Source organism: Mustelus asterias, chromosome 2 (genome assembly GCF_964213995.1).
Source record: "Mustelus asterias chromosome 2, sMusAst1.hap1.1, whole genome shotgun sequence".
NCBI lineage: Eukaryota > Metazoa > Chordata > Chondrichthyes > Carcharhiniformes > Triakidae > Mustelus > Mustelus asterias.
Window position 1 is genome coordinate 122,822,897 of NC_135802.1, and position 22,172 is coordinate 122,845,068.

At 50.1% G+C, this 22,172-nt stretch overlaps 1 protein-coding gene across 1 annotated transcript in view; it reads left to right on the top strand.

Moving 5' to 3' along the window:
* Positions 1 to 22,172, top strand: part of LOC144510995 (tRNA selenocysteine 1-associated protein 1-like) — a 93,546-nt gene that overhangs the window by 51,119 nt on the left and 20,255 nt on the right. The window contains exon 7 of the mRNA XM_078240991.1: positions 19,170 to 19,365. Within this exon, the coding sequence (XP_078097117.1) occupies positions 19,170 to 19,365 (196 nt within the window). The remainder of the gene's footprint in view (positions 1 to 19,169; positions 19,366 to 22,172) is intronic.

Sequence of the window (22,172 nt, forward strand, 5' to 3'; positions counted from 1 at the left end):
ATTTGATGTTGAGACCGGAAAGCTGTAATGTGTCTAACTTGAAGATGAGATGCTGTTCCTCCAGTTTGCGTTGAGCTTCACTAGAACATTGCAGGAGGCTAAGGACAGACATGTGGGCATGGGAGCAGGAATGTGTGTTAAAATGGCAAGCAACAGGAAGGTCAGGGTCCTGAGTGTGCACATACCGGAAGTACTCAGCAAAGCGATCGTCCAATCTATGTTTGGTCTCTCTGATATAGAGGAGACCACATTGGGAGCAGTGAATGCAATAGACCAAATTGAAAGAGATGCAAGTGAAATGCTGCTAAACCTGAAGTGTGTGTTTTGGACCTTGGATGGTAAGCATGGAAGAGGTAAAGAGGCAGGTGTTAATATCTTCTGCGATTGCATGGGAAGGTGCCATGGGTGATGGGAGAACATAGAACATAGAACATAGAACATTACAGCGCAGAACAGGCCCTTCGGCCCACGATGTTGCACCGACCAGTTAAAAAAAAAACTGTGACCCTCCAACCTAAACCAATTCCTTTTCGTCCATGAACCTATCTACGGATCTCTTAAACGCCCCCAAACTAGGCGCATTTACTACTGATGCTGGCAGGGCATTCCAATCCCTCACCACCCTCTGGGTAAAGAACCTACCCCTGACATCGGTTCTATAACTACCCCCCCTCAATTTAAAGCCATGCCCCCTCGTGCTGGATTTCTCCATCAGAGGAAAAAGGCTATCACTATCCACCCTATCTAAACCTCTAATCATCTTATATGTTTCAATAAGATCCCCTCTTAGCCGCCGCCTTTCCAGCGAAAACAATCCCAAATCCCTCAGCCTCTCCTCATAGGATCTCCCCTCCATACCAGGCAACATCCTGGTAAACCTCCTCTGCACCCTCTCCAAAGCCTCCACATCCTTCCTGTAATGTGGGGACCAGAACTGCACACAGTACTCCAAGTGCGGCCGCACCAGAGTTGTGTACAGTTGCAACATAACGCCACGACTCCTAAATTCAATCCCCCTACCAATAAACGCCAAGACACCATATGCCTTCTTAACAACCCTATCTACTTGATTCCCAACCTTCAGGGATCTATGCACACATACACCTAGATCCCTCTGCTCCTCCACACTATTCAAAGTCCTCCCGTTAGCCCTATACTCAACACATCTGTTATTCCTACCAAAGTGAATTACCTCACACTTCTCCGCATTAAACTCCATCCGCCACCTCTCGGCCCAACTTTGCAACCTGTCTAAGTCTTCCTGCAAACTACGACACCCTTCCTCACTGTCTACCACACCACCGACTTTGGTGTCATCAGCAAATTTGCTAATCCACCCAACTATACCCTCATCCAGATCATTAATAAATATTACAAACAGCAGTGGCCCCAAAACAGATCCCTGAGGTACACCACTTGTAACCGCACTCCATGATGAATATTTACTATCAACCACCACCCTCTGTTTCCTATCCGCTAGCCAATTCCTGATCCAATTTCCTAGATCACCCCCAATCCCATACATCTGCATTTTCTGCAGAAGCCTACCATGGTGAACCTTATCAAACGCCTTACTAAAATCCATATATACCACGTCCACTGCCTTGCCCCCATCCACCTCCTTGGTCACTTTCTCAAAAAACTCAATAAGGTTAGTAAGGCACGACCTACCTGCCACAAAACCATGCTGACTATCACCTATCAATTCATTACTCTCCAAATAACTATAAATCCTATCCCTTATAATTTTTTCCAACATCTTGCCGACAACAGAAGTGAGACTCACCGGTCTATAATTCCCGGGGAAGTCTCTGTTCCCCTTCTTAAACAATGGGACAACATTCGCTAACCTCCAATCTTCTGGTACTATACCAGAGGCCAACGACGACCTGAAGATCAGAGCCAGAGGCTCTGCAATCACTTCTCTTGCCTCCCAGAGAATCCTTGGATAAATCCCATCCGGACCAGGGGATTTATCTATTTTCAGACCCTCCAGAATATCCTGCACATCCTCCTTATCAACTGTAATACTGTCTATTCTACTCCCTTGCAACCCAGTGTCCTCCTCAGCTATATTCATGTCCCCTTGCGTGAACACCGAAGAGAAATATTGGTTCAATGCTTCACCAATCTCCTCCGGTTCCACACATAACTTCCCTCTGCCATCTATAACTGGCCCTAAACTTGCCCTAACCAACCTTCTGTTCTTGACATACCTATAGAACGCCTTAGGATTCTCTTTAACCCTATCCGCCAAAGTCTTCTCATGTCCCCTTTTAGCCCTTCTAAGCTCGCTCTTCAACTCCCTCTTAGCCAATCTAAAGCTTTCTAGTGCACTACCCGAGTGCTCACGTCTCATCCGAACATAAGCCTCCTTTTTCTTTTTAACCAACAAAGAAACTTTTTTGGTGCACCACGGTTCCCTAGCCCTACCAATTCCTCCTTGCCTGACAGGGACATACCTATCACAGACTCGCAGTAGCTGCTCCTTGAAAAAACTCCACATGTCGGACGTTCCCAGTCCCTGTAATCTCCTAGTCCAACCTATGTTTCCTAATTCTCTCCTAATAGCCTCATAATTACCCTTCCCCCAGCTAAAACCACTGGCCCGAGGTTCATGCCTATCCCTTTCCATCACTAAGGTGAACGTAACCGAATTGTGGTCACTATCACCAAAATGCACACCAACTTCCAAGTCTAGCACCTGGTCTGGCTCATTTCCCAGCACCAGATCCAATATAGCCTCACCTCTAGTTGGCCTGTCTACATACTGAGTCAAAAAACCTTCGGGGTTATCCCGGAGGGAACGGCCTCCGTGGAATGCTGACAGAGGAAGTGAATGGAAGTTGTGTTTGGTGGTGGCATCACGCTGGAGTTGGCAAAAATGACGGAGGATTGTGGTTTGCATGCGGAGGCTGGTGGGGTGAAATGTGAGAACAAGGGGGACTCTATCCTTGTTCTGGGAGGGAGGGGAGGGGGTGAGGGTTGTGGCACGCCATTAGCAGCCTTTCCCCTTGTTTTTTTTTATTCATTCCTGGGACATGGGCATCGCTGGCTGGTCAGCATTTATTGCCCATCCTTAGTTGCCCAAGGGCAGTTGAGAGTCAACCACATTGCTGCGGCTCTGGAGTCACATGTAGGCCAGACCAGGTAAGGATGGCAGATTTCCTTCCCTAAAGAACATTGGTAAACTAGATGGGATTTTCCAACAATCGACAATGGTTTCATGGGCATCAATAGATTCTTAATTCCAGATGTTATTTATTGAATTCAAATTCCACCATCTGCCGTGGCGGGATTAGCTGAGTTTCTGGATTAATAGTCGAGCGATAATACCACTAGGCTATTGCCTATGGCTCATCTTTCATAGAATCATAGAAACCCTACAGTACAGAAAGAGGCCATTCGGCCCATCGAGTCTGCACCGACCACAATCCCACCCAGGCCCTACCCCCATATCCCTACATATTTACCCACTAATCCCTCTAACCTACGCCTCTCAGGACAGTAAGGGCATTTTTTTTTTAGCATGGTCAATCAACCTAACCTGCACATCTTCATTCCCTCATCCTGCAGTATAATTATCTCCCACTTTCTATGCCTTTTAGCTTTGACAAAGGGTCATCTGGACTTGAAACGTCAGCTTTTTTCTCTCCTTATAGATGCTGCCAAACCTGCTGAGATTTTTACAGCATTTTCTCTTTTGGTTTCAGATTCCAGCATCCGCAGTAATTTGCTTTTATTATGGGGCATGTTCACAATGCTTCCTGAAGTCGATGACTCTCTCCTTCATTTTGTTGACATTGAGGGAGAGATTATTGTCGTCGCACCAGTTCACCAGATTCTCTATCTCATTCCTGTACTCTGTCTTGACATTGTTTGAGATCCGACCCACTACAGTGGTGTCATCAGCAAACTTAAAAATCGAGTTGGAGGGGAATTTGGCCACACAGTCATAGATGTATAAGGAGTATAGTAGGGGGCTGAGGACACAGCCTGGGGCACCAGTATTGAGGATGATCGTGGAGGAGGTATTGTTGTCTATCCTTACTGATTGTGATCTGGGTTAGGATTCAGTTGCAGAGGGAACCAAGGCCCAGGCCATGGAGTTTGGAGATGAGGTTTGTCGGAATAATGGTGTTGAAGGCTGACCTGTCGTCAATAAATAGGAGAGTGACATAGGTGTCTTTGTTATCTAGGTGTTCCAGGGTTGAGTGCAGGGCCAAGGAGATGGCGTCAGCTGTGGATCAGTTGCGGCGGTAGGCAAATTTAATTGGAATGCTTTCCGATTCCCACCCATTGATTGAAACTGCACTCCTGATATTTGTGTAGAGCAGTGGACCCAATTGCGAATTCCCGCCCCAAACCCCATTTTGAAGAGCACATCCATCATGGAGTTGTGCGATATTCTGTCAAAGACCTTCTCCTGATCCAAGCTGATGAGGCAGGAATCCACAGCCCTGTCCTGCACAGAGGAATTGTATCCCTGAGTAGCACAAGGCTCTCTGAAAGCCTTGTGCTACACAGGGATACAATTTCTGAGATCCTCCTGTTGCATACAAAGCAGGTTTGATTGGGCTGGAGAGCAGACCTGAACCAATTGCCAATGACTTCGGCCAGAATTTTACAGTCCACATTCAACATCAAAATGGGTTGGCAATTTATAGTTTCTTCCCTTTACACCTTGTGCTTGTAAATTAGGGTAATGATACCTTCCCTTATGGATTCTGACATGCTACCAGCCAGAAGCATACTGTATTTTCGCTCCAGCAAATCTGGGTCAATCCAGTCCCACAGAGCCGAAAACAACTAAGCCATAAGCCATAAACCATCGCCTCCAGGAGTTTTACTCTTCTGAAAGGAATCAAAGACCTTAGTGAACTCATTCAGAGTTAGCAGTATGTCCAATCTTTCCCACTTGTTGTCCTTAAGACCTCTGTGATAGAGGACGGGAAGGACTGGGAGGCTGTGTTGTCGCTGGGCTTCACATCATATAGTCCAGCAAAAAAAGGATTTGCTGGTCCTTAGCGTGTCAGACTGTGATGACTTTGCTGAGCTGGATCCTGTGATGACAGGATTGGCAGCTCAATGTTCCAGGGTACAGATGCTATAGGAAAGATAAAACAGGAGGTAAGAGAGGAGGGGGAGTTGCACTTTTGATTAGAGAAAGCATCACGTTCGTACTGAGAGGAGATATATCCAAGGGTTCAGCCACTGAGTCTATATGGGTAGAACTGAGAAATAAGAAGGAGGAAATCACTTTGATAGGGTTGTACTATAGGCCCCAAATTGTCGGCGAGAAATTGAGGAGCAAATATGTAAGGAGATTACAGATAGCTCCAAGAAAAATAGGGTGGTAATAGTCGGAGATTTTAACTTTCCCAACATTGACTGGGACAGCCATAGTATTAGAGGGTTGTGTTGTAGGGAAAAATCCCTTGTACCAGTGCATTCAAGGAAGTCGAGTCGCAAGGCAATGTTCAAAGCGTTTTTCTTTATTGTACAATTACTGGGTACCCAGGGAGACCCCTGTAGCCAGCTTAGAAACAGTGCTTGGCCACGTTGATCTCAATAGTTATACATTTGCTCTGGGTATTTATAGGAATCCAAGTTCGAGCGGGAACATTTGCTCATACATTTTTACAATACTTATAAAGTGGCCTGTCTGGTCAGGAAGTTCCCTGAGAGACTTGTCAATTTGCATCTGTATGGTGTGTGTCCGTGTTAATGGGACTGTCTGTTCTTGCCCCGGTGTTTTAATGTGTTTCCCATTATCCTCTCGATGTGTCCCCTTATCTAAATCGATCTCTACTGTTTTGTGTCTGTATTCTATGCTTGCGAGATTAGGTGTTAATGTCATTTTGTCCTGCTGTGTGTAGGGGGATTTAATCTAATCTTTTATTCTTTTTATCCTAGTTTATTAAGTTTCTTTGTCTACCTTGGCCATTTTATTCCTGTAATATTTTATTGACAGTCCGGTTATGCCATATAACCCACTCCAGGTCTTGACTCGCAGATATCCCGATCTTCTAGCCAAAGGCCGGTTTAAAATGCAGCTTCGTGCTGTTGCTGGGCAGAATAAGGATCTTTTGTCGGCTTTGAAATTAAAGGTCTCTCAGCTGTGCAGAGGGGGATTTAAACGAATGTCCATTCGGGTGTTCCCCTGCATTGTGGGCACGTTATGAATGGTGCCAATCAGTCCAATAAATGAATATGTTTAATGAGGTGAATATTGGTGAGATAATAAAAATATGGCTTTTGGAAAATGGCCTACTTCAGTTGGATGGAGAGAAATTTGTTGTGTGTATTCAGGAGGAATTTCTCATTCAGTAAGTGAACGGCCCAACTAGAGAGGGGGCAAAACTTGACTTTCTCTTGGGAAATAAGGAAGGACAGGTGACAGAAGTGTTAGTGAAGGATCACTTTGGGACCAGAGACCCTAATTCTATTGGTTTTAAGATAGCTATGGAGAATGATAGGTCTGGCCCAAAAGTTAAAATTCTAAATTGGGGCAAGGCCAATTTTGATGGTATCAGGGAGGAACTTTCAAAAGTTAATTGGGCGAGACTGTGGGAAGGCAAAGGGATGTCTGGCAAGTGGCACACTTTCAAAAGTGTGTTAACCAGGTTTCAGGGTAAGCACATTCCTCTTAGAGTGAAGGGCAAGGCTGGCAGAAGTAGAGAATCCTGGATGACTCGGGATATTGAGGCCCTGGTCAAGAAGAAGAAAGAGACACATGACATGCATAGGCAGCTGGGATCAAGTGAACCCCTTGAAGAGTATAGGGTTAATAGAGAAATCAGAAAGGCAAAAAGGGGACACGAGATTGTTTTGGCAGATAAGGCAAAGGACAATCCAAAGAGCTTCTACAAATACATAAAGGGCAAAAGAGTAACAAGGGAGAGAGTAGGGTCTCTTAAGGATCAACAAGGTCATCTATGTGCGGATCCACAAGAGATGGGTGAGATCCTAAATGAATATTTCTCATCAGTATTTACTGTTGAGAAAAGCATGGATGTTAGGGAACTTGGGGAAATAAATAGTGATGTCTTGAGGAGTGTACATATTACAGAGAAGGAGGTGCTGGAAGTCTTAAAGCGCATCAAGGTAGATAAATCCCTGGGACCTAATGAAGTGTATCCCAGGACATTGTGGGAGGCTAGGGAGGAAATTGCGAGTCCCCTAGCCAAGATATTTGAATCATCGATAATCACGGGTGAGGTGGCTGAAGATTGGAGAGTGGCAAATGTTGTGCCTCTGTTTAAAAAGGGCTGCAGGGAATAGCCTGGGAACTATAGGCCAGTGAGCCTCTCATCTGTGGTGGGTAAATTGTTGGAAGGTATTTTGAGAGACAGGATCTACAGGCATTTAGAGACGCAAGTACTGATTAGGGACAGTCAGCATGACTTTGTGAGTGGAAAATCATGTCTCACAAATTTAATTGAGTTTTTGGAAGGGTAACCAAGAAGGTAGATGGGGTGCAGTTGATGTTGTCTACAAGGCCTTTGACAAGGTACCACATGGTAGGTTGTTGCGTAAGGTTAAATCTCACGGGATCCGGGGTGAGGTATCTAAATGGATACAAAATTGGCTTCTTGACAGAAGCCAGAGGGTGATTGTAGAGAATTGTTTTTCAAACTGGAGGCCTGTGACCAGCGGTGTGCACAGTAAGAGGTTTAACAACACCAGGTTAAAGTCCAACAGGTTTATTTGGTAGCAAAAGCCACACAAGCTTTCGGAGCTCCAAGCCCCTTCTTCAGGTGAGTGGGAATTCTGTTCACAAACAGGGCATATAAAGACACAGACTTTGAGTCTGTGTCTTTATATGCCCTGTTTGTGAACAGAATTCCCACTCACCTGAAGAAGGGGCTTGGAGCTCCGAAAGCTTGTGTGGCTTTTGCTACCAAATAAACCAGTTGGACTTTAACCTGGTGTTGTTAAACTTCTTACTGTGTTTACCCCAGTCCAACGCCGGCATCTCCACACCAGCAGTGTGCCTCAGGGATCAGTGCTGGGTCCACTGTTATTTGTCATTTGTATTAATGATTTGGATGAGAATATAGGAGGCATGGTTAGTAAGTTTGTAGGTGACATTAAGATTGGTGGCATAGTGGACAGTGAAGAAAGTTATCTCCAATTGCAATGGGATCTTGATCAATTGGGCTAGTGGGCTGACAAATGGCAGATGGAGTTTAGTTTAGACAAATGCGAGGTGATGCATTTTGGTAGATTGAACCAGGGCAGGACTTACTCAATTAATGGTAGGGCGTTGAGGAGAGTTACAGAACAAAGAGATCTAAGGGTACATGCTCATCGCTCCTTGAAAGTGGAGTCACGGGTGGACAGTGGTGAAGAAGGCATTCGACATGCTTGGTTTCATCGGTCAGAACATTGAATACAGGAGTTGGAATGTCTTGTTGAAGTTGTACAAGACATTGGTAAGGCCACACTTGGAATACTGTGTGCAATTCTGGTCACCCTATTATAGAAAGGATATTATTAAACTAGAAAGAGTGCAGAAAAGATTTACTAGGATGCTACCGGGACTTGATGGATTGAGTTATAAGGAGAGGCTGGATAGACTGGGACTTTTTTCTCTGGAGCATAGGAGGCTGAGGGGTGATCTTATAGAGGTCTATAAAATAATGAGGCACAGACCAGCTGGGTAGTCAATATCTTTTCCCAAAGGTAGGGGAGTCTAAAACTAGAGGGCATAGGTTTAAAGTGAGAAGGGAGAGATACAAAAATGTCCAGAGGGGCAATTTTTTCACACAGAGGCTGGTGAGTGTCTTGAATAAGCTGCCAGAGGTAGTAGTAGAGGCGGGTACAATTTTATCTTTTAGAAAGCATTTGGATAGTTACATGGATACGATGGGTATAGAGGGATATGGGCCAAATGCGGGCAATTGGGATTAGTTTATGGGTTTTTTAAAAAAAAGGGCGGCATGGACAAGTTGGGCCGAAGGGCCTGTTTCCATGCTGTAAACCTCTATGACTCTAGCTACCATTTTCCTTCAGGTTGTTGATCACAGAATTCTCTGTGTACCTTTTGGAAGAAGAAACGCGAATACATCTCATCCTGTTCAACGGAGTAGCTTCTGGACTCGAAAGTAATCTTGGAAGTCTGCGTGGTAAAGAGTGAGGCTTGCCTGCCTTTCACCTCCTGGAGATCTTTCCTGATAGCAATCTCCATTGACTGCAGACGGATCTGATTCTGCATACTTTTCTGAAGTTGAGACATTTCCCCTGTCTCTCTCTTTCTTACCTTTCAGGATGAAAAACCTCTCGATGCCTCCCACCAGTGTGTCAGGGACTCGGAGGGATTTCACAGTTTTCCAACCTTCGTAATTCCTTTTAAATTCCTCCGTTTTCTGTAGGGTTAACCCAAATTCAGCGTCCATGTTTCCCTGCCAAACATTTGGTCCTCCTGTAGGTGGCAGTTCACCAGCAGGAGGTAGTGGTCAAAGAAGGAAGAGCAGCTTAAACTTTGGTGGATCTGACCATGAAAGCTCGGGACACAAACAGGAAGTCTGGCCTGCAGCAGACAGCTCTCTGGCTGTGATCAGGTAAATCTATGCTGCATTCCATCTGCAGGGTTGCTGAAGATGTCGTGCAACTTGGCACCTTTTACTGTTTCCATCAGGAGTCTGGATATGGCGTCCAGTCTGCTGTTAGCGCTGCCGATCATCCAGTTGTATCAATGATGCAGTTTAACTCACTGCCCAGAATGACTGTCCTAGAAGTAGGCAGCAGCAATGAAAGCTGCCGAAGGAATCCAGTCACTCATTATTTTGAGATGGTGCTCACCCACCATCTCCTTTACTTTGAAAATGGTGAAGTTGTCCCTTCCCAGCAGAATACCCAGACTGGAGGAACATGGGTCATTTTCTCCTGACTAGATTGATGGTCCCTGGGACAATCAACGTTGTAAGAAGTCTAACAACACCAGGTTAAAGTCCAACAGGTTTATTTGGTTGCAAACGCCACTAGCTTTCAGAGCGCTGCTCCTTCGTCAGGTGGAGTGGGAGATCTGCTCACAAACGGGGCACACAGAGACACAAACTCAATTTACAGAATAATGATTGGAATGCGATTCTTTACAGCTAATCAAGTCTTAAAGGTACAGACAATGTGAGTGGAGAGAGCATTAAGCACAGGTTAAAGAGATGTGTATTGTCTCCAGACAGGACAGCGAGTGAGATTTTGCAAGTCCAGGCAAGTTGTGGGGGTTACAGATAGTGTGACAAGATCCTGGTTGAGGCCGTCCTCACATTGTCTGTACCTTTAAGACTTGATTAGCTGTAAAGAATCACATTCTAATCATTATTCTGTAAATTGAGTTTGTGTCTCTGTGTGCCCGGTTTGTGAGCAGATCTCCCACTCCACCTGACGAAGGGGCAGCGCTCTGAAAGCTAGTGGCATTTGCTACCAAATAAAGCTGTTGGACTTTAACCTGGTGTTGTTAACTTCTTACTGTGTTTACCCCAGTCCAACGCCGGCATCTCCACATCACAATCAACGTTACCATTGCTTCTGGCGGCTGCGGTGCATATCACACGCTCCTGCAGAAACAGCAGGCTGGCTTTGACCTAAGCCAGGTAATCCAAGGTCTCAATATATCGCATTGTGGGTTTAACATTATGCACATTAATGGAAGCAATCTTTATCCCATTTTAACATGTTTTGTCGCTAACCAGACCTGTTGTCTTTGACAGTTCTAGTCCTTTGATCAGCTCCTTGCGTGCCCATAGTGTCCGTAAGTTGTCTCACTTTGGATGGACTGAGGAAACTGAACTGAGTGCCTCCCGCTACAGTTGTTTCATCCCGGTGGCATCACTTTCTCTGTTGGAACAGTCCCTGACTGTGAGATGCATCACTGTTTGTGAACCAAATCCTGCACTCAACTGATGAAGGGGCAGCGCTCCGAAAGCTCATGCTACCAAATAAACCTGTTGGACTTTAACCTGGTGTTGTGATACTTCATATGGAACAGTCTCTCCCATCCATCCCCCTCCAGGGACGTTGCTGTTCCCTACTCGCCCGAGCTGGGATGTGCTGATCTGCTCACAACAGGGTTGGAGTTGGGGTGCACTGGTCATCCTGTTGTTTTCGATGCTCTGGAGCTTGGGTGTCTCTTCCCCAACTTCCTAGTGTTTTGCCACTTCTTCTGTAGATGTCCATTTTCATCCTCATCCAATGTGTAGCCACCCCTATCATCTGTGTCAGCTGGGAGTGGTTTCCTGCTGCTCACTTGGCAGGTGGCTTTGTCCTTTTCACCTTTCTTCTTGCTTCTCCTCGCCAGCTGCCAAACCATTATTGACTGGCCCTCTTATGGTTTCTCCTCCATTGGTTTGGTCCACTGAGAGGTGGAGGTGCAAGGAACAGTGATGTTGTTTGGCTGTCGACTGCCTTCCTTTTTTTCCCCCTTTGTCTTCCACTTTGTTCTCTTTTGTCCCATTCTGCTGGCTCAAGTCTTCGCTGGCTAGAGGTTTGCACATCCCCTTGGTTTCCACATCCCCTTGGGCGGCACGGTAGCACAGTGGTTAGCACTGCTGCTTCACAGCTCCAGGGTCCCGGGTTCGATTCCCGGCTCGGGTCACTGTCTGTGTGGAGGTTGCACATTCTCCTCGTGTCTGCGTGGGTTTCCTCCGGGTACTCCGGTTTCCTCCCACAGTCCAAAGATGTGCGGGTTAGGTTGATTGGCCAGATTAAAAATTGCCTCTTAGAGTCTTGAGATGCGTAGGTTAGAGGGATTAGCGGTCGGTGGGATTGTGGTCGGTGCAGACTCGATGGGCCGAATGGCCTCCTTCTGCACTGTAGGGTTTCTATGATTTTGGTATTAGCCATCCTTGGCTTTCCTCAACTATGCACAACAATGGCTGCATTTGGGGCAGATCTTGTCGAGATGGCCTGCTCCGCCACACAGGTTGCTGTGCTTAGTCTGCTTGCAGTCCTTTGTCTGATGATCTTCGTGCTTGCAATTCTTGCAGATGAGAGCGCTGCAGTCAGCGTGCCTGATTTTCTGCAAGAGTGACCAACTTTGGGCTGGCTGGCAGGCATAGGTGAAATAGCCACGGCTTCCCCCGATTGCGAAGCTGGAGGGAGGGTGGAGGATTACTCCCTTACCATTGATCTTGAGTATCCCTTTAACCTGGCATTTGCAGGTCCAGATTTCGAAGGCGTCCTTTGATGTCAGAGCATTGGCCAACCATGTTGACATACTTGGCGAGGAGGGTGAAGAGCTAATGATTTCTGGTTACTGGCTAAGTCACGCTTCTTAACTGCAGTAGTGATGTCCTTGAGTGCTTTGGCTTTATACCCCTTTCTGACCCTGATCTTTCAACATACAAGGTAATGTTTTAAAATTGAATCATCTTATAGGGTTATCAGTCTTACCCTGGCCTGTGGCCATTTCCTGCTCTCAGCATGGGGTTTTTCCAGGTATGTGCCAACAGTGGATATGATTTCTGCACCTTAGTAAGGCAGGAAGAAAGCCATTCACACAAATTTGAGAGGCCATTGTCCAGGTCAGTTTTGTAGACAGGGTGTCTGGTGGTTAGCCACCGCCCCAGCGTCATGTCCTGACATGTCTGTATGTGTATTTCCTTGTTCAATCTTTAGTTTAAAAGAATTCCATACAGTATTCATATCTTCAGTCATAATTTTTCTCCCTTCTCCATGTTCCTACCACCCAGTGTTGAGCTCTGCATGCTGCTCTGCACCACTACTGGTTACATTTAAATAAAAATTGAAATGCAAGACATATTAAAAATGCTTTACAAGTCCAGATACATAAAAAATAAATAAAAGATCAAAATGTCTTACTCTCTTATGAGGAACTTTATCAAATGTCTTCAGCAAGTCAAGTTGAAGAGAATCCATTGACAACCCCATGTCCACTACTTCAGTTAGCTCTTCAAAAGTTTCAATCAGATTTTTGAAGCACGGCCTATCCATTAGAAATCCATGCTGGCTTTCTCAAGAAATATGAAGTAAGGTCAGGTAAATAGAGTTGAAGTATATCTCAGCCATTATCAAATTAAATGGCAAAGCAGATCCAAAGGCCTAACAATCTAATTCTGTTCCTAGGTTTTTATTTAGGTGGATTCTAGAGATCCAAATGCAATATTAGATGAAGAACAAACACTTTCTGAGTTGACATTTTCCCTCAGCCAAAATAGGTTAACTACTAATTTATTATGGATTGCACAAACTCAGATGGTTGTAATCTCCTGTGTCAGAAATATTTCTACACATGATGTAGACAAACCAGTGTAATATTCAGAAAGTCCTACATTTGGCAGAGTTTTTGTCTTTCTGATGATATTAAACCAAGGCCCTACCTTGAGAACAAGGAATTCTTCTCGCTTCCAGGCTAATAGAGTCATAGAGGTTTACAGTATGGAAACAGGCCCTTCGGCCCAACTTGTCCATGCCGCCCTTTATTTTAAAAAAACCCCGAAGCTAATCCCAATTGCCAGCATTTGGCCCATATCCCTCTATACCCATCTTACTCATGTAACTATCTAAATGCTTTTTAAAAGACAAAATTGTACCCGCCTCTACGACTATCTCTGGCAGCTTGTTCCAGACACTCACCACCCTTTGTGTGAAAAAATTGCCCCTCTGGACACTTTTGTATCTCTCCCCTCTCACCTTAAACCTATGCCCTCTAGTTTTAGACTCCCCTACGTTTGGGAAAAGATACTGACTATCCAGCTGATCTGTGCTCTGCATTATTTTATAGATATTTCTATTCTGACTTCAGCCAGAACCACCAAAGCCGAATTATCATATGCATTAAATTGCTGTTTTTTGGAATTTAGTTACACGTAAATTGACTATTGTATTTAGTTAAATAATAGTAACAGCATCTCAAAGATGATCCATTATTTGTGAAGTGCTTTGAGGTGTCTTAAGGACCTATTCAGATCCTATGAAATTCAAGTAATTTTGAAAACAAAATTTTGCACTCAATGTCCATCTGAATTATTCTCAATGCAGGATTAACTTCCTGTGGTCTGCCTGAACAAATGTACTATGTAATTCCAGTTCCGAAAGGGACCTCCCAGTCAGTCTCACCAAGTACTGCCTTCTGAATCAAACCAACAGGTTAGCCCTATTTGTAATGAAGGATGAGCAGTTCTGCCCTGTACCCATGAACGCTCCAAAGTGGATAGCGATTTTACAGACCCATTTAAGAACTTGGAGAATGAAGTTGAATAGACTTATAAATTATGGACTAGAAAATCTGTATAGGTATAAAGGCCTGGATTTTGCAGTCAACAGCAAAGCAAGGACATTTGCTACTGACCCTGAAGAAATTTGTCTGCAAAGATCCAGCAGTCTCTGTCATGGGAATGTCCTCTTCCTCACGACAGTTTAAATCTAGCATCATATGCAGCAGCAATGGTGTCAATAGCAGGTCGGCAACCAATCAAATTTAAGTATTCACACACAGTAAATTAGGAAGCCAACAACATTTCAATTCCTTCATTTGTAATGTAGCTTTTTGAAATAATGAAATACATGTTCGACTGTTTTTTGTGCTGTTTTGTTCAAGTCTGAATTTGTGGAGTAATGACAGCAAATGCTAATAGTTTTGCTGTCATTACCACAGCAAAGTCGCACAGTGGCACAGCGCCTCAAGTGCCAGGGACCCACGTTCAATTTCGGCCTTGGATGACTGTGTGGAGTTTGCACATTCTCCTCATTTCTGTGTGGGTTTTCTCCGGGTTCTCTGGTTTTCTCCCATACTCCAAAGATGTGCATTAGCTAGGAGGAGGGGTTGGAGAAAGCATTAGCTATGAGGGGGGGTTGGAGATACTTGGTTTGTTCTCACTGGAACAACAGAGGCTAAGTTCCAACCTGATAGAAGTCGGTCTAGATTTGAGGGGCATGGACAGAGTGGATAGCCAGAAGCTTTCTCGCAGGGTGGAAGAGTCAATTACTAGGGAGCATAGGTTTAAGGTGCGAGGGGCAAGGTTTAAAGAAGATGTACGAGGCAAGTTTAATACACAGAGGGTGGTGGGCGCCTGGAACTTGCTGCTGGGGGATGTAGTGGAAGCAAGTTCGATCGTGACTTTTAAGGGGCGTCTTGACAAATACATTAATAGGATGGGAATAGTGGGATATGGTCCCCGGCAGGGTAAAGCATTTTAGTTCTGTCAGGCAGCATGGTCGGTGCAGGCTTGGAGGGCCGAAGGGCCTGTTCCTGTGCTGTAATTTTCTTTGTTCATGTGCAGATTAGGTTGATTGGCCATGCTAAATTGCCCCTTAGTGTCAGGAGGACGAGCAGGGTAAATATATGGGGGTTAGAATTCCTACAGTACAGAAAGAGGCCATTCGGCCCATCGAGGCTGCACCGACCACAATCCCATCCAGGCCCTACTCCGTATCCCTATATATTTACCCACTAATCCCTCTAACCTACGCATCTCAGGACACTAAGGGCAATTTTAGCATGGCCAATCAACCTAACCTGCACATCTTTGGACTGTGGGAGGAAACCGGAGCACCCGGAGGAAACCCACGCAGACACGAGGAGAATGTGCAAACTCCACGCAGACAGTGACCCAAGCCGGGAATCGAACCCAGGTCCCTGGAGCTGTGAAGCAGCAGTGCTAACCACCGTGCTACTGTGCTGCCTGTTAACTCTAGAGGATAGGGCCTGGGTGGGATTGTTGATGGTGCAGGCTTGGTGGGCTGAATGGCTCCTTCTGCACTGTTGGGATTCTATAAAGTCCAGGCTAATATTTCTGTAAATTGGAAGACTTAGAGTTCCTAACCAAGTAATAATTAGCATCATCATGTCCTGACCCCATACAAGCATTTCTGGTATAAAAATAATCCCTTGTTCTGTTGAATATTCCAGCTGTGGTAGTCTGTTTGTGGCTATTCAAAATGCAAACCTCCATATAAATTTTTTTTTAATTTCAAAAATATACTTTATTCACAAAAAAAAACTCTCCAATAAAACATTGCAAAATGACAGATCCAAAAGTCATAAACAGTGCAAAAAAGAATCATTTTTACAGTACAATACAGTGCTTATTTACAAAAACATTACATTTCGTTACATTTCATTCCTTAAAACTATATACATGTGTCAGAGTTCACGGTGTGCCATTATTTTTCAGATTGGCACACAGTTACACAGGCCGAGGATATTCTGCAGTTACCCGGCCCTCGGTCTGCCTCGGTTGAGACGCTTTACACGGTGGCCTTTCCCCATTGTGCCTTTGCGGTGGCTGCCCCAAGCTTGAGCGCGTCCCTGAGCACGTAGTCCTGGACCTTGGAATGTGCCAGTCTGCAACACTCGGTCGAGGACAATTCTTTCAGCTGGAAGATCAGCAAGTTTCGGGCGGACCAAAGTGCGTCCTTCACCGAGTTGATGACCCTCCAGCAGCAGTTGATATTTGTCTCGGTGTGCGTTCCCCGAAACAGCCCGTAGAGCACAGAGTCCTGTGTCACCGAGCTGCTCGGGACGAACCGCGACAAATACCACTGCATCTCACTCCAGACCTTCTTTGCAAAGGCACATTCCACAAGGAGGTGTGCGACCGTCTCATCAGCCCCGCAGCCGCTTCAAGGGCAGCGTGCGGTGAGGTTGAGACCCCGGGCGTGCGTAAAGGATCTGACGGGGAGTGCCCTTCTCACCACCAGCCAAGCCAGGTCTTGGTGCTTGTTTGTGAGTTCTGGTGATGAGGCATTCTGCCAAATGACATTGACAGTCCGCTCAGGGAACCATCCGACAGGATCTGCCGTCTCCTTTTCTCTCAGGGCTTCAAGGACAGTGGACGTGCTGACCACTGCTTGATAGCCATGTGGTCAAAGGTGTGTTTCCGGAAGAATTTCTCCACGAAGGACAGGTGCTGCGGTACGGTCCAACTACTTGGAGCGTTCCGCGGCAATGTGGCCAGACCCATCCTCCGCAACACTTGGGACAGGTAGAACCTCAAAAAATAGTGGCACTTGCTGTTACTGTACCGAGGATCTACACACAGCTTGATGCAGCCGCACACAAAGGTGGCCATCAGGATGAGGGCGGCGTTGGGAACGTTTTTCCCTCCATTCTCTGGAGATTTGTGCATCGCCTCCCTGCGGACACGATCCATCTTTGATCTCTAGATGAACTTGAAGATGGCCCGGGTCACTGCTGCTGCGCAGGACTTGGGGAGAGGCCACACCTGCGCCACGTACAACAACACGGACAGAACCTTGCATCGGATCACAAGGTTCTTCCCAGTAATGGAGAGGGAGCGTTGCTCCCACAATCCCAATTTTTGTCTGACTTTGGCGATGCGCTCCTCCCAGTTTTTGGCGCATGCCCCTGCCGCTCCGAACCATATCCCCAGCACCTTGAGGTAGTCTACCCTAATGGTGAAGGGGACAAAGGATGTGTCAGGCCAGTTCCCAAAGAACATGGCCTCACTCTTACCCTGGTTGACTTTGGCCCCCGAGGCCAGCTCGAACTGCTCACAGACTCGAAGAAGCCTGCGAACAGACGAGGGGTCCGAGCAGAAAACGGCCACGTCATCCATGTAGAGGGAGGCTTTGACTTGCGTCCCTCCGCTGCCTGGGATTGTAACCCCTTTGATGCCTGGGTCGCTTCTGAGGGCCTCAGCAAAGGGTTCAATGCAACACACAAAAAGGACGGAGGAGAGAGGGCAGCCCTGCCTGACTCCAGACCTGATTTGAAACATATCTGATTCCCACCCATTGATTGAAACTGCGCTACTGATGTCTGTGTAGAGCAGTTGGATCCAATTGCAGATTCCCTCCCCAAAGCCCATTTTGGAGAGCACATCCATCATGTAAACCTCCATATAAATTGGCTTAATTGAACAAGTTTTACAAGCTGATGTGTTTGGTGAAATTTTGTGGCAGGAAAAAGGGTCACAACATTGCATATGCCACAATGATGTTATGCCCAAAGAGTGAAATGATAATTTGATACAGGGTAAGGTTTTAAATTGAAAAAGATCATTTCTACTGCCTTTGATTGTATCTCAATCTGTATTAGAACCATAGAAAATTACAGCTCAGAAACCGGCCTTTTGGCCCTTCTTGTCTGTGCCGAACCATTTTTTGCCTAGTCCCACTGACCTATTGACACTGACCTTGCACAAATAGTCCTTTAAAACAACTCTGGCTATTTTGATTAGTTTATTCCCAAATTAGATTAATAATCAATGCATTTCAAATAGTTCACACCTGCAGGTGATTAAAATGGTTGATTAATGATTGATCAAAAGGTAAGCGATAACAGCTGATCATTTTTCCTCCTATTTAACTGTCGAGTCTGTTGCATTGTTTACTTTGAGAGTCAAATATGGCTTTTTATAGTAATCAGGCAGAGTTTACAGGAGTCTCTTACAATGTCTGCTTGTACTGTCAGAGGTTGGTTTGAATACTTAATATCTGGTCTCTAACTAATAGCGAGGGCATGTTGTTTCCTAGTATTGGCCAATTGAAGAACAAGATCCAAACCTGTGGTCGGTCGCGTGCTGCAAAAATCAATGATTGATTAAGATAGAAACTAATAATTATAGTATTATGAGAGAAAGGATTATTATATCTATTATAGAAAGGATATTATTAAACTAGAAAGAGTCCAGAAAAGATTTACTAGGATGCTACTGGGACTTGGTGGTTTGAGTTATAAGGAGAGGCTGAATGGACTGGGACTTTTTTCCTTGGAGGGTAGGAGGCTGAGGGACATCTTACAGAGGCCTATAAAATAATGAGGGGCATAGGTCAGTTAAATAGTCAACATCTTTTCCCAAAGGTACAGGAGTCTAAAACTAGAGGGCATGGGTTCAATGTGAGGGGAGAGATACAAAAGGGTCCAGAGGGACAACTTTTTCACAGAGGGTGGTGAGTGTCTGGAAAGAGTTGCCAGAGGTAGTAGTAGAGGCGGGTACAATTTTGTCTTTTAAAAAGCATTTAGCTAGTTAAATGGGTAAGATTGATAGAGTGGGAGATGGGCCAAATGTGGACAATTGGGACCAGCTTAATGGTAAAAACTGGGCAGCATGGACAGGTTGGACCGAAGGGCCTGTTTCCATGCTGTAAACCTTTATGACTCTATAATTGATTTAGAGATGATTTTCTTTAGGTTATTTTTAATGGGTGTGACTGTTCAACTTGGACACTTGTAATTTCAGTGCAAAGACCAAACCAGAATACCAACCAACTGCCACATTTAATTATGCACAATACTATCAGCAGTATCAGCAGTATTACTCTCAGTGGGGTTATGATCCCTATGCCGGTTACAGTTATGGGTACCCACAGTATGGCACAACTGAGGCACCAGCAATAACTTCTTCCATGATCACAGAAATGGCACAATTGCCTGAGGTAAAATCTCTTTTTTTCCCCCTCAGTTTGTACTTTTTTTCTCCCCACCCCCTTCCCTCTCTCCCCCGCTGCCAACCCTTGCCTCCCTGTCCCTTCCCCCCCCCCCCCCCCCCGCCGCCGACCCTTGCTTCCCTGTCCCTTCCCCTGCCACCGACCCTTACCTCCCTGTCCGTCCCCCCCCCGCCCCCCACACCTGGCCACCGACCCTTGCCTCCCTGTCCTCCTCCGCCCCCTGCCCCAACCCTACCCCCCCCGCCCCCCCCACCTACCACCGACCCTTGCCTCCCTGTCCCTTTTCCGCCCCCCCCCCCCCCACCGCCAACACTTTCCTCACTGTCCCTTCCCCCCCGCCGCCGACCCTTGCCTCCCTGTCTCTCCCTCCCCGTCGCTGACCCTTGCCTCCCTGTCCCTCTCCCCCCCCCGCCCCACTCCCCTGCCGCTGAGCCTTGCCACCCTGTTTTCCCCCGACCCGGGCCCCTGCACCGTTTCCCCACACCCCCTGCCCAGTTTCCCCGCCCCCCCCGCCCCCTGCCCGGTTTCCCCGCCTCCCCCTGGTCCCGCGTCCACCCACGCACGTGCCCCGTCCCCCAGCGCCCCGCCCCCCCTGCGTCCCGTGCACCCCGCGTCCCGTCCCCCCGCCCCCTGCGTCCCGTCCCCCCACCCCCCCCTGCGTCCCGTCCCCCCACCCCCCCTGCGTCCCGTCCCCCCACCCCCCCCCGCGTCCCGTCCCCCCGCCCACTGCGACCCGTCCCCCCAGCCCCCCGCCCACCGCGTCCCGTCCCCCCACCCCCCCCCGCGTCCCGTCCCCCACCCCCCCCCGCGTCCCGTCCCCCCACCCCCCCCCGCGTCCCGTCCCCCCACCCCCCCCCGCGTCCCGTCCCCCCACCCCCCCCGCGTCCCGTCCCCCCACCCCCCCCCGCGTCCCGTCCCCCACCCCCCCCGCGTCCCGTCCCCCCACCCCCCCCGCGTCCCGTCCCCCCACCCCCCCCGCGTCCCGTCCCCCCACCCCCCCCGCGTCCCGTCCCCCCACCCCCCCGCGTCCCGTCCCCCCACCCCCCCGCGTCCCGTCCCCCACCCCCCCCGCGTCCCGTCCCCCCACCCCCCCGCGTCCCGTCCCCCCACCCCCCCGCGTCCCGTCCCCCCACCCCCCGCGTCCCGTCCCCCCACCCCCCCGCGTCCCGTCCCCCCACCCCCCCGCGTCCCGTCCCCCCACCCCCCGCGTCCCGTCCCCCCACCCCCCCGCGTCCCGTCCCCCCACCCCCCGCGTCCCGTCCCCCCACCCCCCCGCGTCCCGTCCCCCCACCCCCCCGCGTCCCGTCCCCCCACCCCCCCGCGTCCCGTCCCCCCACCCCCCCCGCGTCCCGTCCCCCCACCCCCCGCGTCCCGTCCCCCCACCCCCCCGCGTCCCGTCCCCCCACCCCCCCGCGTCCCGTCCCCCCACCCCCCGCGTCCCCGTCCCCCCACCCCCCCGCGTCCCGTCCCCCACTCCCCGCGTCCCGTCCCCCCACCCCCCCGCGTCCCGTCCCCCCACCCCCCCGCGACCCGTCCCCCCACCCCCCCGCGTCCCGTCCCCCCACCCCCCCACGCGTCCCGTCCCCCCACCCCCCCGCGTCCCGTCCCCCCACCCCCCGCGTCCCGTCCCCCCACCCCCCGCGTCCCGTCCCCCCACCCCCCCGCGTCCCGTCCCCCCACCCCCCCGCGTCCCGTCCCCCCACCCCCCCGCGTCCCGTCCCCCACCCCCCGCGACCCGTCCCCCCACCCCCCCGCGTCCCGTCCCCCACCCCCCCCCGCGTCCCGTCCCCCCACCCCCCCGCGTCCCGTCCCCCCACCCCCACCCGCGTCCCGTCCCCCCACCCCCACCCGCGTCCCGTCCCCCCACCCCCACCCGCGTCCCGTCCCCCCACCCCCACCCGCGTCCCGTCCCCCCACCCGCGTCCCGTCCCCCCCCCACCCGCGTCCCGTCCCCCCACCCCTCCCGCGTCGCGTCCCTCCACCCCCCCCGCGTCGCGTCCCGCCACCCCCCCGCGTCGCGTCCCGCCACCCCCCCGCGTCGCGTCCCCCCACCCCCCCGCGTCGCGTCGCGTCCCCCCACCCCCCCCGCGTCGCGTCCCCCCACCCCCCCCGCGTCGCGTCGCGTCCCCCCACCCCCCCCGCGTCGCGTCGCGTCCCCCAACCCCCCCCGCGTCCCGTCCCGTCCCCCCCCGCGTCCCGTCCCGTCCCCCCCCCGCGTCGCGTCCCCCCACCCCCCCCGCGTCGCGTCCCCCCACCCCCCCGCGTCCCGTCCCCCCACCCCCCCCGCGTCCCGTCCCCCCACCCCCCCCGCGTCCCGTCCCCCACCCCCCCCGCGGTCCCGTCCCCCCCACGCCCCCCGCGTCCCGTCCCCCCACCCCCACCCGCGTCCCGTCCCCCCACCCCCACCCGCGTCCCGTCCCCCCACCCCCACCCGCGTCCCGTCCCCCCACCCCCACCCGCGTCCCGTCCCCCCACCCCCCCGCGTCGCGTCCCCCCACCCCCCCCCCCCGCGTCGCGTCGCGTCCCCCCGTCCCCCCCCGCGTCCCGTCCCCCCACCCCCACCCGCGTCCCGTCCCCCCAACCCCCCCCCCGCCGTCCCGTTCACCCACCCCCCCCCCACCGACCCGTCCCCCCACCCCCACCCGCGTACGGTCCCCCCACCCCCCCCGCGTCGCGTTCCCGTCCCGTCCCCCCACCCTGCGTCGCGTCCCGTCCCCCCACAGCCCCCGCGTCGCGTCCCGTCCCCCCACAGCCCCCGCGTCGCGTCCCGTCCCCCCACCCCCACCCGCGTCCCC